This window comes from Gymnoscopelus braueri (assembly GCF_963280865.1).
Source record: "Gymnoscopelus braueri genome assembly, chromosome: 3".
NCBI classification, from domain to species: domain Eukaryota; kingdom Metazoa; phylum Chordata; class Actinopteri; order Myctophiformes; family Myctophidae; genus Gymnoscopelus; species Gymnoscopelus braueri.
Window position 1 is genome coordinate 35,742,074 of NC_137612.1, and position 19,093 is coordinate 35,761,166.

The following is a 19,093-nucleotide window of genomic DNA, read 5'->3' on the forward strand; positions in this document are numbered from 1 at the left end:
AAATAGCAGATCTGCAAGTTACAGACATTGTGATCTTGTATAGGCCTATCTGCTATTTTCCCGCGAAGGGATTTGGTGTAAGGGAAAAAAGGAGGGGGCCAAGTATAGACCCCTGGGGAACCCCGGTCAACGAAGTGTATAGGATTTATGTGGTTAAGGGAGGAGAGCATTTGATTTGCTTCGACAAAGACACGAAGCAGATAGACGGAAACCGGCTGAGATGGAAATATAGTATAGAGACAGAGATTTGAAACAGATGCCAGAGACAGAGCTGGGGGTGGGATGGGGGGTTCTTCAGAGGAGGGGTAAATTATGAGAAAAGACAAGAAGGTCTGTATTGGTGCAGCATTGCTGGTGTGCCCCACATCATACTGACTCCTTCATTATTTAAGGCTCTGCGGAATAGCAATGCTCTGTGCACTGTGAGTCCTGACAGAACATCACAGGGGTAATCACCATAGAGGCATACATGCAAAAGCAACATGCAGACAGAACAGAATCAGGTCCCTGATTCAAACCTTCCCTCTGACACAGACAGTCCTCCTGTTGTTAAGAAGGGAGATGTTTATGATGCACTAACTAGGGAAAAGCCTGATTTAGACTTTAGTTTGTCGTGTGACTGTGTATAAGAGGAGATAGAGGGAGTGAGAGAGAGAGAGAGAGAGAGAGAGAGAGAGAGAGAGAGAGAGAGAGAGAGAGAGAGAGAGAGAGAGAGAGAGAGAGAGAGAGAGACGAATAGAGGAAGAAAGAATGAGCTCTTCCGGAAAACAAACTGTTGCCTTTGAGAAAAGTGTTTGTTACAGGAGATGTGTGCGTTACTGATTGAGACAAAACACTGTCATCACATGATTCATTATTTGACATTTATATGTAATAAAGTAATGCTGAGTGAGAAAAGTTAAACAAAGTCCACTGTAATGGAACTATACTTCCTCGTTTTGGGATAGGCTACTAAGGACCTAGAAAATAACAAGGGCACAAAATGATTAATTTTGAATGAGTGAGAAAGGCAGTAAAAAGGAAAGTTACAAATCATGACAATATCCTACCCCAGTGGTTCTCAAAGTGTGTGCCGAGGCACACTGTTGTGCCGTGAGACAAGTCCAAGTGTGTCTTGGAATTTTGTGACAACCACACATTATTATTGCAATATATACAACAATACAAAAAGTTATTAATATTTTTTTAAATTTACTATATCAGATTTACCAATTTAACAAATTCTATAACCAACCAAAAATATTTTAACCACTTTCAACCTGGCGTCATACATTTAAATGTATTTAATTAGATTTTATATTAAAAAATCACAAATTTGCCAAAAATAGCAGCTCTACCAGTTCACAACACGTTCTGAGCTCAGATATTGTCAGAGATTTTCGCTCTGTATACAGGTGTCCCTTGAGATTCCATGCTGTACAGTTCACTGCTGTGGTAAAAAAAAAACTTGTCAGCAGACGCAATGTTCCGATAATTACATTTTTGAGAGGAAACTTTTGTTAGAAGAAAGAGTATAAAACAAGATAAAGTGGCAAAGAAAACAGATTTATATGGTCCATTGTTGTAAGTACAAGAAAATATGTCAAGGCAGAATTTACAGATGCTATCTGCTTTTTTTCTGTACAATGTGTATGACATGGTGCATAGCCTAATCTTGTTTATGTCTGTGTTTTTCTCTGAAATAATATTACACAAGTTATTCCAGTGATACATCACTTATCAAATATTTTCTGGAGGCATCTGTTTTTTACAATGTGTCTGGTCTGGACAGATGTTAATAACACAGCAATCAAATTTGACAGAGGCAGTACAGTACTATAGCACATCACTTGTTATTTTTTCTGGATCTCTTTTTATAACGGTGCTGTCGGGCAGAAAGCTTGTATCTCAGAATGTCAACCTTTTTATGTTTTTTTTGTAAATTAAACAACACATTTTTGGTAAATCAAACAACACATAGTGTTTGTTAATGAAAACATTTCCTGAAAATGTACAGTTTTGGACAGTATACAAGATTTCTATCCAGCGACTATAAGGCAGGTGAAATATGCTGGGTTGTTTTCTTCACTCACTGATTCAAGGTCATATCTGCACCATTAGCCACTTGAACCATAGCGTACCTATTCTGGGGCGATTTTTCAGTGAAAATACAGTAGCCGATCTACAAGCTTGCGACGTGTTGTGAGCTTGTAGATCGTCTATTTTCTTAGTGTAGAGCTAAAACTGGAGAGGGACTAGTATAGAGCCTTGGGGGACTCCGGTCAACTAAGTACAGAGTTTAAGTGGTTAAAAACGACAGTGGACACATCAGTGTTCAATTTGTTCAAATTTAATTGGAGGGTTAGGGGCTGGGAATGAGGTATGAGTTTTTTTTGTGGTGCAGTACAACAGTGGACACATTATTAGCATCCAATTTGTTCCAATTTAATAAGAGGGTGGGTGGCTGGGAATGAGGTATGAGGTTTCTGTGCTAATAAAGGGAATGTCATCTTGCCCCCTGCCAATCTTACACAGTTTATTTAGGATTCCTATTAGCTGGCCCAATGCAACAGATAGCCTTCCTGGGGTCCTTGAGATAATACAAACATGACTGACAAGACAGGAATGGTTAACTCTGTTAAAGGTTTGGCTGAATACAGTGACCTGGAACTGAATGCTGAACTCAATTAACAACATTCTCACATTCTCATTTGATGCCAGAATTATCTTCTTTTCTCATAATTAGCCACTTATAAATATATCAGATATATCAGCTATACTGCATCGGATACAGATTTAATTTTCAGTTTGAATCCAATCCAATCATAATCCTGTGACTTGAGATGTAACAGAGAGGTTCAAAGCTACTGCAGCACCAGCAATGTTCAATTTAGGATGTAGAACTCGGAAATGGTTTTGACTCGTTCTCAGACCAGAGGGCTCTTTTGATTTAGGTTAATCCTCAGATTTATTACTGAATGAATTGCTTAATTACTTAAATAATTGCTTAATTATTATTAACTATGGTACTTTGGGTAGATGATTCTTCATAGCCTCTATCCATTACAGCATACTGTGCCTTTCAGATATTGTGTGGTGTGACCCTATAAGGTAAAACCCTCCTGGCCCACTGCCAGAGCTCCCATACAAACCTTTTAACGGTTGTCCATCTACAGGACATATTCATAGCCCTATGGGCTGCTTCCACTTATGCTTGAAATGCAATCCAAAAGTGGGCCATTTACTGACACATTTGAAACCCTTATGTACAGTATCATGCATGCCAAGGTTGAAAATAATTAAAAAGTGAGTTTAAAGCATCCAATCTGGATAAGTGATATACTGTAGGCATTGAGCATCAAATGGCATAACAGCTTATTGTACATTATTCAGAAGACACAATTGTGCATCCTTTAGTCAAAACAGATTCCTATAATGTTGGGTAAAATGACTTTTTCAGATATTTCCAGGTCAGGGATTATTTTAATAAAGAAATCAAACAGATATGGGTACTGAACCTAATCTGGTCAATTTATTCATGGATGCGTACAAAAAAAATCCCTTTCGAACTCATGAGCCAGGACTTATATCTGTATAAAATCTAAATTGTAAGAAAGCCATCACCCAGAAACGGCTACAGGTCACACCACCTATCAAAGAAGATAGTTATGTTATATCACAATCCTTGTGATATAACGCCCACCTCAACACAATTTTAATGTTTATTTGTTTGTCTTTCCTTTACTTTCCATTTTTGTTGAATTTTCTACCTGGAGAATAATAAAAAATCAGTTACAAAAAAATAATAACAATTCTGAGCTTGAAGCGTCATTGTGAGCTCATAGAATTAAAACGAATGCTGCCGTTAAAATGAAATACAACAGGTTTTACACCCCTCTCAGATTGTGTTTGGTGTGGAGAGATGATAATGAACAGGCATTTTGAGTGTGTGCGTGCACATTGACTGCCTGACTACCTGACTCCCACCTTGTTGCCAAGCAACAAGGTGGTGTCCTAGAAAAAAGTTCAGGCTGAGCGCACAGAGTTGGATGCTGGTTCAACAAATACACTATTGATCACATTTAACAAATCCATTGTAATCGACTGTTTTATTTCTCAAAACACACACACACACACACACACACATTCCAGACTGAACACAGTTACACATATTGACCACAATGATACATAATCAGTTTTTTCCAGTCGAAGTTGCAAGCGATTAGTGTGTGTGTACCCATTAGATATACTAGAACCATTATTATCCAAACCACAGACTGCAGAACTGACCCACTGATAAATGTAGACCCCGGTGTCAGGTACAGTAGGACGCCGGGTTGTTTTGGATCTATTTAATTATTTCTTTGGCAAATTGGTTTTGATTAAAAGTAAGATTAGAGTTTTTATTTTATCTGTATTATGTTATTTTAGAGTTATTTATTTCCTTGTGTTTTGTGTTTTTTCACCAATTTGGAAATATATTTTTTGAAGTATTGCTTAAAAAAGTGCTCTGCATTTTTTATTGCCTCATGCTTTCATGAATCTTATGAATCTTAATAAAAATCTAATCAATCCAATAATCAATCAATTATCCTCTGGCCAAGTGGGGGTTCCATCTTGGCACTGACACTGACATTTGTGCCATCTGGTCTGAGGTCACCTTATATCCACTCTACTCTGCCCTGTTGAACTCTTACCAGCAATCTAGTTGCATAGACACCCAAATGGCTGAGCTCAACTGTCCTTTTTAAAACATAGAGTGCATACAGAACGTATCATGACATCCACGCATGTGTCCATGCACGGACATGTGAACATTCACATGTGTGAGTGAATGCATTTAACACAGCCGATTATTGTCATCACATTGTGTAACAGACAGCTCACCCAATAACTCTCAACCTTTTATTTACGTCTCTTACAGAAATAGATGAAGATCGTCTCCCAAACACGCTATACAAGGTAATCTACAGTACTCTATTCAAATACACAACTCAATGGTAACGCTTGAAACAAGGACCCCGCATCTACAATTCTAAGGTTCTAAATCATTTAATTCGGGCTCCCGGGGGGCACAGAGGTAAAAGTTCTTGCCCACCACTTCGGAGATTAGGGGTTTGAATCCGCCGTGCTGCCTCTGGCTTGGCCGAGCGTCCATAATGAACAATCGCCGTGTTCATGGGAGGGAAGTCAGGCTAAGAGGGTGATCTCTGTCGCTGCAGTAGCGACTCCTACATGTTAACCAGGGCACAGTGGACCGTCAGGTGAAAAGAAACAGACTTGATGTTACACGTTTGGAGGAGACACATGATTATATGTGCTCTCCCTAGGACCAACTGTTACAGTTAGCAGTGACAAGGTATTAGAATACGTGGGGAAGCGGGAATTGGTATGACAAAATTTGGGAGGAAACTAATTGAATCGTGGATCTTGGGATCCACATGGAACTCCAATGTGGATCTCAGACTTAATTTGGCCAGCCTGTGATGTAAGTTGTCTATGACGTATCTATGACGAATCACTCCAAATTGGACTTCCATTACAACTAAAGTTAAATATTTAATAAAGTACACACACACACACACACACACACACACACACACACACACACACACACACACACACACACACACACACACACACACACACACACACACACACACACACACACACACACACACACACACACACACACACACACACACACACACACACAACCTTCTCATGGGGCTAGAGTCTTGCAGAGCCACAAAACAAAAAAAAGGGGAAATAATGGTCAAAATAGGATTCTAAACAATTTGGTTCCAGTTCTGTGGGGCGTATCACTGTTTTTCAGTGCTCACATGCTGAACTGAGCTTTATCTGTGTTTTGCAGGCAGCTTTGTTGAATTCCCCTCGACAGCGGAGGAAAGGGCAGAAAGGAACACCTACCATGAAAGGTGAGAGCTACCATTTTCATGGGAATTCAATTGCACGCTTACTACTTATATTATGAATTAATATCATTTTTTAAAAATAATATTAAGATATAATATTATATAATATTAAGATATTTTACAAATCACTGTAGCACTGAGCTCATCTTAACACCTCAAATGAGTCCCAGTGTATCTCAGTAGATTGTTTAGTTAGCACGGATTCTCAACATGGGGTCTCTGGACCACCAGGTGTCCTTGAGGGGGTTCCAAGGCCTCCCTGCTAAATTATACATAGTTAGGAACCAATTGAACTGTGACTGTGAACTGTGACAAATGTCTGTAACTCTGAGAGTTAATTTAACTCTGGGACTTTACAGTGTAGATTGGTGTCCCAGAGAAACACATCTTATCAAATGTTGTTACCAATTTTGACCTTGCTGTACAGTTGCCTCAACAGAACACAATGCTCTGCTACAGTATACACACGACAAAGACACAACATACACTAAAGCTTCTGTTATATTTAACAGCAAAAAAACACATTCTTCATCACACTATGCACCTCATATCTATCTATAAATACCAGGAATCTTTGTACTGGATGGATGGATAGATGGATGGATGGATGGATGGATGGATGGATGGATGGATGGATGCATGCATACACATATGTATGTATACGTACATATGTATGTATATGTACATATGTATGCAAGTGTATACATACGTATACACATTATGTATATATGTATACATACATACATATATGTATACATATGTATGTATATATGTATACATACATATATGTATACATACGTATACACGTATACGTACGTACGTATGCATGTCTTTTGCATCTCGAGAACCGCTCATCCGATCAACTTCTTGGTTTGCGGGTGTATTGCTTAGTGAGATTCCCAAGAAAGTGCAGTGTCGAGTGTGGAGTCGATCGGATGAGCAGTTCTCCATAACTGACCCACTCTGAACGGGAATGTGTTTTGAACAGGGCACCCCAACTGGTCACTGCACTAGTGTAACATAACCATCAGGGGAAAGTAACTATACATTTACTCAAGTACTGTAGTTTAGCACAATTGAGAGGTATTTTTTATTTCCTTGAGTATGTAAGTTTTTGATACTTTATACTGTACTTCTACTTCACTACATCTCTGATGTAAATATTCTACTTACTCACTACAATTATTATTTACTAATTACTTTGTAGATTAAAATGTTGAGGTTCTCTCTGGGAGTAACAAGGATGGATAGGATCAGGAACTAGTACATCAGAGGGACAGCGTATGTTAGATGTTTTGGAGATAAAGCCAGAGAGGCCAGACATGAGATGGTTTGGACACGTACAGAGGAGGGACAGCGTGTACAGTATATAGGTAGGATGCTGAGGTTGGAACTGCCAGGCAGGAGGCCTAGAGGAAGACCAAATAGGAGATTTATGGATGTAGTGAAAGAGAACATGAAGTTATTTGGTGTGAGAGAAGAGGAGGCAGAGCACAGGGTTAGATGGGGGCAGATGATTCGCTGTGGCGACCCCTGAAGGGAACAGCTGAAAGAAAAAGAAGAAGACTGCCAATTAAACCCTATTTTATACTTCGTCTACTCGAAAATAAGCAATCTACAAGAGCTTGTTTTATAAGGGTTTTACTTTAAGTAGCCTACATCTTTAAGCACATCTTCATGCCTATACTTTTGTACTTTTACTCGAGTACAATTTTGATTAGAAGACTTGTACTTGTAACAGAGTATTTTTTATTTAAAGTTGTACAATGCAGAATCCCAAATAACGATTTTTAGCAACCTCTGCTGGTCACTACCGTCACTGCATACAATTTCCGTAATCCTCGATTACCCAGAATTCCATTCGTTTTCACCGGAAGCCGGAAGCGTTTCAAAAAGCGATCTTTTAATTGTTTTATACTATCTACGGATCGTTTCTCTTAGCCAGTGGAGCATTAGTTACCATGAGCTGTGCTTTCTTTTTCTGTTCTTTTTCGATCTTCCAATCCTACATTCTCTTAACATCAGCGTGAGTTTCCTTTTTGCTATTACCGCGGTAGTTCCTGGCCAAACAGGAAACCGTTGCGGTAGTTCCTGGGGACGTCGGCCATGACGTCATGACGTTGGCCAGGAACGTCATTTTCCCGGGAAAGTCCCCCCCTTCACCGTTCAATAGAAAATATATAAATAAAAGGCTTCCGGGGGTGAAATTCATGGAGTGGGTGTTGTGAAACTTTTGCCACTGACAAAAGATATACAATTTAACTTTAGTTTTGTTGAAAACGTTACCTAGTATTACTTTAACTTGAGTAAAAACAGAGTAAAATCAGAGTACTTCTTCCACCATTGAATATATTGCACTACACAGGTGACATTTCTGTACTGTATATGTACTGTAGATTCCACCTTTTTACTGAGGTTGCTTCACTACAATGTTTGCTGCATTTTAGTGGCTTTGTCTGAGAGAATTTAATTGGAATTTAAATTCTGTTCACATTTCAGCTGTCAGAAGGGGCAACAACCAACCTGTCAGAGAGACACTAATTATTTGCTCTTGTCAGTCCTATTCACAACACTCTGATGTATCAGCATAGCCTCTAGTCATTGCCGCTTTACTGAGGTAGGAGACAGGCAGCATTGTAGCAAAGATGGTTAATTTCGTCTTGGATTGTAGCTACCACTGGATACACAGGATAACAGGATTTCTAGCTATGAACTATGAATTTAAAAGCAGCTGTCCTAGTGACAGGATGACAAACAAATGTAGGATCTGAGCATCAACTTCAGCTACAATTTAGGCATATCTAAGATGTATGACTCCAAATGTGGGCAAGGTTTCTGCCCGATCAGAGCCCCATTGACTTTCATTATACAATTACAATTCAATATTTCAAAAAGTATGAAACACTGGTTCTCAACGTCCGGTCCCCGGAACAACCAGGGGTCCAAATGGACCAATATGATAATAATAACTAGAAAACAATGCTCCTCGGAGCACAGGTCTACGCGAGGTCAGGTAGGTTATTGTGGGCCAGCAATGTTTTAGACTATAGAGATAATGTGTACCGATTTGCGTGATGTTTGGAGTAACAGCAAAAAATGTGTTTAGCAAAAATCGGCCTCCTGGTGACGTTATAACACGACAATGTTATAGTGTCACCAGCCTAGTGGGAATGTGCGTGCAAAGTGTCACGGCAATCGGACACTGCGTTCATAATTTGAGGCATTTTGTTCAAAACAAGCCACTCCTCCAAACTTTACATGCCAATCTTAGCCAATCAGGATGGAATATGAAAAATATGACAGATTTGTGTTGATCACATGACTATAGAGATAATGTGTAATATCAAAGTAATTAAAAAAAAAAAGTTCAGCAAAAATCGGCCTCCTGGTGGCCGATGTGAAAAATGCAGGGCCGAGGTTTTTCCTTAGCCTTCCAGGAAGTGTGCGTGCAAAGTTTCACTCCGATCTGTTCGGTTATACAAAACGCGAATCAGCCTGTTTTAGCGCCACCATTAAGCTGATTTGAAAAATGTGTAAAGTTTCACAGCAATTGCACGCTGCGTTCATGATTTGAGGCATTTTGTTCAAAACTGAGCACTCCTGCAAACTTTGGAAGCCAATTTTAGCCAATCAGGATGAAATATGAAAAATGTGACAGATCCGTCTTGATCACATGACTAGAGAGATACACACGGACGGACAGACAGGGTGCAAAACATAGTCCCGGCCACGCCTTCGGCCTGGCGTAGACAATAATAATAACTTGAATTTATATGGCGCCTTTCAAAAACCCAAGGACGCTTTGCATTAACAACATGAGTGTGCAAATAGAACCAAATGGACCCGACCCTTACGGGTCCATTTGGTTCCATTTGTACACCCTCAGAGTTAAAATAACACAGAAATACGCAGTGTAGATTTGGGTCCCAAAGATAAAAAATCTTATCAAACTGCTGGGGGTCCTAGAAATGGAAAAAGGTTTAGAATCACCGGTGTAAAACGTACATTTAGATTGGAGGTACTTCTTTGACCTATCAGGCCTGAATTCTTCGCCCTCCCCCCTCCTCCTTCAGAGCTGCAGTTCATGGTAGAGCACCACCTGTACAGGCAGCAGCAGGGAGCCGGGGACGAGTGCTCCTCAGAGAGCTGCCTGTCCGACCGGCCCAGTCCCGACTCCGTCCCCGCTGGGGAGGAGCTCCCGCACGACGACGAGGACACCGCCGAGGCCTTTGAGAAGCTGCGCTGCCAAATGGAGGGTACGTATACTCTCTGAGGGAGAAGTAGCAGTAAGTAAGTAGCCTTGGGATCCAACGGTTCCCGAGCCATGTGGCCCATAGGGCCAGAGCCATGTCCCCTGCTTCTGGGACCGGCTTCGAATGCCATCAATGCATTGAATGGGACATTATCAGGTTTTATCAGGCCATTGAATGCATGGGCAAAGTAGGTGACATACTGACCTACCCGCGATTTATCAGACCATTCATTGGGGTAATCAGGAGATTCTGACCTACCCGGAGGCAGAGCAGTCCCCACAACATGATTTACGATTCTGTGCCTATCGGTACATAACTCGGACGGCACTGAGTAGGCTCAAGCGAGCGTCGCAACGTTCGGCACGGCAACTCGCTCGCTTTAGCTCGCTCGGTGGTGCCTCGCGTGGCTCCAGTTCGCTTGAGACTGCGCGCCTCCGACATGGTCCGAAACCGAAACTTAACTTTATATAAGTCATCTCCGTCGGTAGGTCAGTATGTCCTGATAACACCCAATGAATGGTCTGATAAATCGCGGGTAGGTCAGTATGTCGCCTACTTTGCCCATTCAATGGTCTGATTGCATTGAATGATGGTCATTCAATGCATTGATAGGATTCCGAATCAGGTGCTTCTGTAGCATGAAGGCGGACACATGACACTAGTATGTCGCAGGGTACAACCCTTGAGTGCCAAGCAGGGAGGCATTGGAAACCATTTTTATAGTCTTGGGTATGACCTGGTCGGGGGATTGAACCCCAACCTCCCGATCTCAGGGTGGACACTGAGCTGGTGAGAAGACGGGAAGGATAAAATTAATTGAGGAAAGGTGAAGGAGAGGGAGGGAAGCTGGGGTTGCAGGTATAGATATGACCCTGAGCAAAAAATAAGCCTTCCAGTTCCATTATATACTGTAGCACCACATAAAATAATGAGTTTAGCTATTCCCAAGGTCCACTGGTGGGCCATGAGTATATTGCAAGTGGGCCCCCAAATAATTGGCAAAGCAATATATGCCAAAAAGTCATGTCTTTTGAGATTTTCCAGAAAGAAATCCAGAAAGGTGATTTAATTACAATAATACAAAAAGTAAGAATACAATTAAATAAACCATACACACTCTACATACATAATAGATGTGTCTTAAGGGGCTTTACAAAATAATCAAGGTTGATCAGGCTTCCCTGAGGCTTTGTAGGAGGCTGTTCCGGGGGGTGGGGGGTTGGGGTTTTGTCGACTCATAGACTTCAGGGCTTGCTGAAATAAAATGTAAGAGATAATGCAGGACAGACTACTGTAGATCTAAATTGAGAAAACAGGGGCGAGTAGAGAAAGGGGGACATAGAACTATGAAGTGGAGACAAGCGTTTGAGGAAGGAGGGGTGGATATAGGGGGATGCAGAGGTGTGTGTGAGAGGTGGAGATTGAAGGACTTTACAGAGGAGAGGGAGTGATGGAGAAGGATGCTAGATGACAGATAAGGAGGTCACTGCAGCAGCCTCTGAGAGATGAAAACGGAAAGTGCATGAGGAGAGGGAGAGAGAGAGAGAGAGAGAGAGAGAGAGAGAGAGAGAGAGAGAGAGAGAGAGAGAGAGAGAGAGAGAGAGAGAGAGAGAGAGAGAGAGAGAGAGAGAGAGAGAGAGAGGGGGGGGGATTAAAGGACTATACCAGCATCAATAAATGTGTCTATTCGTAGCTTTGGTCATATATCATAAACGTAGACAATTTGTCCGTTAATTGGCTCTAATTTTAGATGTAGCGTTTGTTTACATTTTATCCAAAGTCATTAAAATGTTACTGAACTTTTCAACAGCATTGCATTATTAATAAGGCATAAGGCATTTTGAATTTTGTTTGAAAAACAATATTTTCTCCGGGGAATATTTTTCAGCTAGACTTTTTTGGATCAATCAACACTTTAAAATGTTTCATAACACAAAGGGACTATTTAGATCGAGGAAAAAAGAGACAAAAGGCAAAAAGAGGAGGAGACGGAGAGAGAGGGAGGAAGGATGAAAAAGAATAGAGGGCATGCAAGCATGTATAATGTAGTGTAATGTAATGTAATGGGGTCGGGACAGAGGAGGATCAGCATTGATAAAAGGAGTTGAAGAAAAGACGAGGGAAAGACGAGTAAAGGAGTGAAAATGGGAATGCTGACAAGGAGATGCTTAAACGGGCCAACAAAGTGCCACCTTGGCACTTTCTCTCACTCGTCCCTGACAGATTCATTACATTTAGCAACAAAAACACACAGCTCAGCATCACGGCTCTGGCCTAGTGATTCCCTTTAGTGCTCCTGAAGATGGAGACCATAACGTGGTCATCTCCACCCTTGCCGTACTGTACTGTTTCTGTGCTGTACTGTTTCTGTCCTGTTTCTGCACTGTACTGTACTGTTTCTGTACTGTTTCTGCACTGTACTGTACTGTTTCTGTGCTGTGTCTGTACTGTTTCTGCACTGTACTGTACTGTTTCTGAACTGTACATTGACTGTGGGCACTGTTTAATTTTATGCAATTTCCTTGAACAAAGCCAGCGGCAGCTTCTGAGAAAGCCCCCCAGCCCCTTTGAGTGCAGGGTCACGGGATGAAGGCTGTGTTGTTGTTTACTTAAAGGTTGCAACGGCAGGGCTACAAATTAACTTCTCCGATCCACACGAAAAGAGCAAACGGCAAGCTAGGGGAACAGCAATCAATGGTCATTAACACCCGTCTGGTCAACCGTGGTTTCATTTGTAGACCAACTTCAGCATGAAAGTAACATACTGTATGTCTATAAATGTCAAATGGAATCGATTGATGAGATGGAGTGGGCTGGATCGGTCAATACATTAAAACAGGAAAGTCGTGGAATAGTGGAACACTTGGTGACTGGGTGGCTTTGCCTTCGGGGGAAAGAAAGTGAAAAAATTATAACTACAAAATGACCCAAATGTGGCACACAAAATGAAGGTCCTCCTGGATAAAAAGCCTTTAATCAGTGGGCTACATGATTAAAAATACACACTAGTCTAGGGCATATCGGCATAGCTCTGGTCCAGAGCGTTAGCGAGTTCTCTCGCTAACGCTCTGGACCATAATGATGTTATCATCATTCATTCTTCCGCAGTCTATCTCTGTGTCTGTCTCTCTATACTATCTATCACTCTCACTGTCACTCTAATTATTTTCTGTCTTTCTGCCTCTCCTCGCCTGACCTCCAACAGAGTTTTCACGGGAGAGCCTTTTAGAAGCATCAGGCGGACTGGAGTGCCCCCTCTCCAAAGAGGAGGTGGGATGTTCCAACTTCCCCATGGTAGCAGAGTCCTCGTCACAACAAAATAGCACTCAAGCAGGTACAGTATACAACATGATTAAGCAGAGAAATCCTGTACAGTATACATCCACATTCACTTCATGGCCCAAACCCACAGGGGACCAGTCATTATTTCACCATGCTACATTTATTAAGGCCAGTTAAATAGTTGAAATGCTTGACTTGGCCTCATGTAATCATGGCAAGTCAACAAACATCTACGGAGGGCTTTCATCTGCACTTCACAGAGCACTGCAATGACTGAAATGCCCTGGGAGGCTTCCACATGTGAAAGTGGAAAGATGGCAGAGGCTGGGAGCCTGGGACGGGACATACCACTGAGCCCTGCATTAGTGTGTTCAAAAGATTTCCTTTCAAATGATCTGCTCTCAACGTGATCCTTCAAACATGGTTTCAAACAGCTTTCAAACATCTATGTTATTCAGTTAAATGTTATTCTAGTGCCAAATAACAAGTAAAGAGATTTTACATGTAGAGCAAGCACTTGCCGACAGTGGCAAAGAAATACTGCCCTTTAACGGGAAGAAACCTTGAGTAGAACCATGCAGACTCTGGGTGGGCTGGGGGGGGGATCTTTATTTTGTCTATTTCCTCTATGACGCTGTGCCAATCTGGACAGATTTGTTCAATTGCTGTTTCCTCACCCTGCACCTTTCTCCATCTATCATTTGTCATTACAGACACAACAGTGGCAGTGGCAACAGCATCGAGTGTGAGTCAGACAGAAGAAAAAGCACTCTGGTCTGCGGACGGGGAAATAAACAAATCTTCAGTACACCACAACGCAGTTCAATCTGAACCAGCCAAATGTAGTGACTGAAGAACCACTGTTCTTTATAGGTACAGGAACATCAGGGTATCTATAGTTCTCTACAGTCAGGCCTTAGCTACACCTTCGCGACAACGTGAAGGTTTCTACACTTAATGTGTCAAACTTCGTAAGCAAAGGGATGTACAATTGTAATAGATTTGTTTTCTATATTTTAAAATATCTGATACAAAAAAAAGGTGTATACATTAGATATTTCAGCCACCTATAACTCTAGTATGCTTTTTTGGACATTTTGTCCTGGTTATGAAAGGTCACCTACATTACACACGGCACTGGGTTTACAGTAACAGTCCTCTCTAAGACCAGGACCCTACGGTGCTTCATTTTCAATGAGAAATAGTTTAACCACATGAACCCGAGCATCCCTATATTCTGGGCAGGTCATAATAGGTGAACTTCTGGCGAGAAAAGATCTTCAAGCTCACAACACGTCACAATGTGATTCACTGTGGGATTGTAGATCAGCTATTTTTGGCAAAGAGAAAAAAGTAGATCCCAGTCAAAAAAGTATATACGGTTTAAATAATTAATTGTGTAAAATAAATTAAATAAATCAGTTTTTGAAATAATATAAATAATAGACACAAATTGTAATTATTTTCCTTAAATTATAATTTTGTAAGTCCGACAAGCTCTCATTGTAAACTCATTTTAACTGTTTTCACATTATATTCCAATCATTTGTATCACTGAAGTGTTATTATGTGGTTATGAGACAATCTTTGCAAAACTAGAGAAAATAATCCGTCCGCCTTCAGGTTAATTAAATTATTTTTGAAGGTTTTCTGTTTTTTTGTCTGCCACAACACAAACAATTAAAATCCTAGCTGCCAATAAAGACTTACATTTATAGTTTATTGTTCATTATGAACAAAATAACAGCATTCCTGTGTGATTTCGTCTGTTCTTTTGTGGTGTATTTATAGAGAATGTTTGTTCTGTTTTGAATGGTAATCAATGTACAGTAGGAAATACATCTGGGTTATTTTAGTTCCACTTTACTTGAATTGATTAATGGTTACATCTGTAATCTAAATTTGTTTGATACAATAAAAAATATTTAAATTGGCAGTGTTCCTTTCCACAGATCCTTCTTTCTTTCATTCTTCCCTTCTTTCTTTCTTTCTTTCTTTCTTTAAGGTTCTTTCTTTCTAGTGTCCATGCCCCGCTTTAATGTTTTCATTGACACCATGTTCGGTAAATAGTCCCTGAGAGTCATGTCTCCACTCATCTATTTTTAGAAAACCATCACCTTGACTGTGCAGGGAGGAGCAGGCTGGAGGCTGTCTTCAGCAAGGGTGTTAAGCTCATCTGTGATGCTTAATCTACACGCCGCTGTACAGTGGTATTGCGCATCGAAAATAGAAGATCTACAAGCCTGTAGATTGCATACACCTTAAAAAGGGGGTTTAAGTGAAATAATGTTGTGTTAAATAGCGATCTGATAGCAATCATTGCTATAGTGTTTGTTCAGTAGCAGAGTTCTCCCCCGCATCTCTCCAGCTCTTTAGTAAACAGAAAATACGGCAAATGATATGGTAAATTACCTTATTATCTCTGTAGGGTTCTCTCTCCTGATTGGATCAAATTGTTATCCCAACCTGAAAATGTATTTTCTGATGGAGCTGGAGAGACAGGGAGACAGACCCCTGTTAAATGAACAAACATTCTACATCAATGATTACTATTGGAATGTAGAGCTTTAACTTTGTCAGGTTTTCTTTTCTTTCTCTTTTTTTTTTTACAAAGAAATATCACTTACGGTACACCCCCTTTAAGTGAACAGATGTGATCTTAGAACTGAGATGTTTTTGGGAACCCCAATCCAGTACACTGTAAAACCCTGACTGTTAATTTAACTGTGAGTGTGTACCCAACGTATGGGTTACACACAAGTTAAGTGAGTTACAAATGGATAAATGAACACAAAGGATTTTACTGCGTAAACATGGAGCATTTCGATATCCATATAACCATTTTTCAGATACTGTAACATACAGAGAGATGGGTTCTATTGAGATATCTTTTGGAAAAGTATAGCCAGGAGGAGGCTTGAAAACATCCAGTGAAAGGACTCTGGCTGACACATTATTGTACCATTACTCATGTGTACTATTGAGGTAGACTTCGACTATTCTCTTAAAATAGCCTCCATAACCATAAATTATTCAGTGGACCAGGAGGCATGGGCATAAAATCACATTCATATTTCATAAAAGGGCCCCGTTTTCCCCAAATGCATTTTGTAATACTGCAGCAGTGTACAGTATCCTATATCTGAGAGACATAAACCTTTTTCTTTTTCAATCTGCTTATTAGATTTTTGCCATAATTCAGAACATGCAAAGATACACAGATAATAGTAACAGTATGAAATCTATTTATAAATGATCATTAACACAGATACACAAATACTGAAACATAAAACAAGCCCCCCACCCTAATACTCATAGACAATATACAGGAAGAGACAAAATAAAATACAAATGTACAAAGTACAGAAGCCGCTTCTATGCACGTGGTGAACAAGTGGAGACATCACTCACTGTAGCAGAGGGAAAAAATGCAATCAGGATGATACCTATTGCCTGGCTTCTACATAATCAATAAAGGGCTGCCAAGTCTTATAAAATGTTTCTGTGGAACCCTGTAATGTGTGTGTTGCATAATGTCTCTATCAACATAGTGAACGTGGGAGCCTGGGCCTGTTTCCAGTTCAATAAAATCAGCCTTTGTGCCAGGAGACTTACAAATCTAGCAACTGTGGACTTGGGCCCTCTAAGAGGGCTGTTTTCTCCCGGCACCCCAAATATAGCCATCACTGGGCCAGGTTCTACCTCGCTTCCCAAAATTTCTGATAGGGTTTTAAAAATAGAGTTCCAGAAATTACACACATTTGGGCATAACCAGTCCAGAACATGTGCCCCGGAGTGGCTTACAACTCTCGCACAGGGGGTCCACATCAGGATATATTCTGGAGAGTTTGACCCTTGAGAGATGAAGACGATACAACACCTTTAACTGTGTAAGACCATGCCTTGACGCATATAGATGCTGAATGCACACTCTCCTGCGCCTCTATCCATTGCTCCTCTGTTAAGCTAACACCCCTAAGTCCCCTTACCAGGCCATTTTAGGGACGTAACTAATTGACTCGATAGGTGGTCATAAGCTGATATTTTAAGAATGTGAAGAAGTGCGTTTGAGGCAGATTACATTTCCTACATAACAAATCAAAGGAGGCGAATATACCATCAATATAAAGATCTTTCAGTCTTGTGATAAAGTTTTCAGTCCATAATTGAACGTACAGTGTAGCTGTCTAATAGACATTTACCTTTTAACCACATGAACCCTATATACTTAGTTGACCAAGGTCCATTCCTTTTTTCCGTTCTACACCAAATATTTTCGCTGTGAACTTGAAGATCTGCTATTTTTGCTGAACGTTCGCCTATTATGATATGCCCAGAACAGGAAGGCTAGGGTTCATGTGGTTAAAAGTAGTCTGGGAGCTTCTTGACTGTTTTACAATGTGATTATTATAATCACACCACTTTACATACATGCATTCCACTGCACTGTTTATACTGTTAACAGTTAACAGTATAAACAGTGCAGTGGAATGCATGTATGTACGATGGTTTCTAAGCAGAACTAAACCCTAAGGTGAAGTCCTGACAACAGTTTTGAGTGTGTGTGCGTGTTTGTGACAATTCTGTTTTGAAGAATATCTTTTCTGATGGCCTAGATTTAATTTTTCACTTTTCACTTTCACACCTACTTCGCACCTAAATTCTTATAACTGTAGAAGGGAATCTTAGCTGAAAAATTGGTGAGACGTAGGCTACTATAATTGAGAGGAGTTCACCCTGGAGAAGTGACCTGGAGAGCTACTCTGTTAGCTTACAGCCAGGGGCAACAACAGCACCCAGAAGTTCAAAAGTATATCATTATGAATTAGGAGCACACACAGCTATAGCCTATATATCTGATAACCTGCGGGAATAACGCCTTTAATCTTTTGGCTTGTAGATTATAATTTTTTTATCAGGCCACCCTGTTGGATGGTGCAAGCAGGTGCATAATATGAAGATATGAAGATATAAGAAGATAACACACTATTCCTGATTTGTTGATCTCAGAAACACAAGATGTTGACACACATTAATTGTATTTAAAGTGCATCACTTCAGAAAACAAATTAAGTGAAGTCATCATAACCTGAAAGAGGAGAAAGAAATGCTTGTCAAATGTCAATGCATACTATGGATTACCTCCGTAACCCCGGTTTTGTAAATTGCAAACGAGTTGTTCACATATGGGAAACAGCGCCCCCTGGCGATGACAGAAGCTTCACATTCACTCCCTCAGGGTCAATCCCTATTGGCCCGGTGGGCCTTCAGTCGCTTTCCGGGAGTCCCTCCCCCGAGGGCATAAAAGGACCCGGCAAGTGGAAGTCATTCTCTTCACACACCAGCTTCCTTCTGCCAAGCAAAAAGAAGGGTGTTTTTGTGAACAACTCGTTCGCAATTTACAAAACCGGGGTTGTTTTGTTTCATTGCTCTCTGGTTGTTCACATATGGGAGATATAAACCCCCGGAATGTATCTACAATCGAGATACCACAAACCAGCTGCCCCAGCCCCCGGGCGCCAGGGGCGCCTTGGGGCCCAAGGAAACAAACAACTGGCTGGGTCGGTCCTGGGCCACAGTCCGCCGGACATACAGCCGCAGGGCTCTCACTGGACAAAGACAGTGCAGCCTCCGATCCTCCTC

At 40.8% G+C, this 19,093-nt stretch overlaps 1 protein-coding gene across 1 annotated transcript in view; it reads left to right on the top strand.

Annotated features, from left to right (window-relative positions):
* Nucleotides 1-15,306, top strand: part of LOC308082485 (protein phosphatase 1 regulatory subunit 1A-like) — a 34,510-nt gene extending 19,204 nt beyond the window's left edge. Inside the window, exons 3-7 of the mRNA XM_080424243.1 lie at nucleotides 4,904-4,941; nucleotides 5,855-5,918; nucleotides 9,989-10,171; nucleotides 13,374-13,502; nucleotides 14,164-15,306. Coding sequence (XP_080280369.1) covers nucleotides 4,904-4,941; nucleotides 5,855-5,918; nucleotides 9,989-10,171; nucleotides 13,374-13,502; nucleotides 14,164-14,303 — 554 coding nt within the window. The 3' untranslated portion in view covers nucleotides 14,304-15,306. The remainder of the gene's footprint in view (nucleotides 1-4,903; nucleotides 4,942-5,854; nucleotides 5,919-9,988; nucleotides 10,172-13,373; nucleotides 13,503-14,163) is intronic.
* The last annotated feature ends 3,787 nt before the right edge of the window (nucleotides 15,307-19,093 follow it).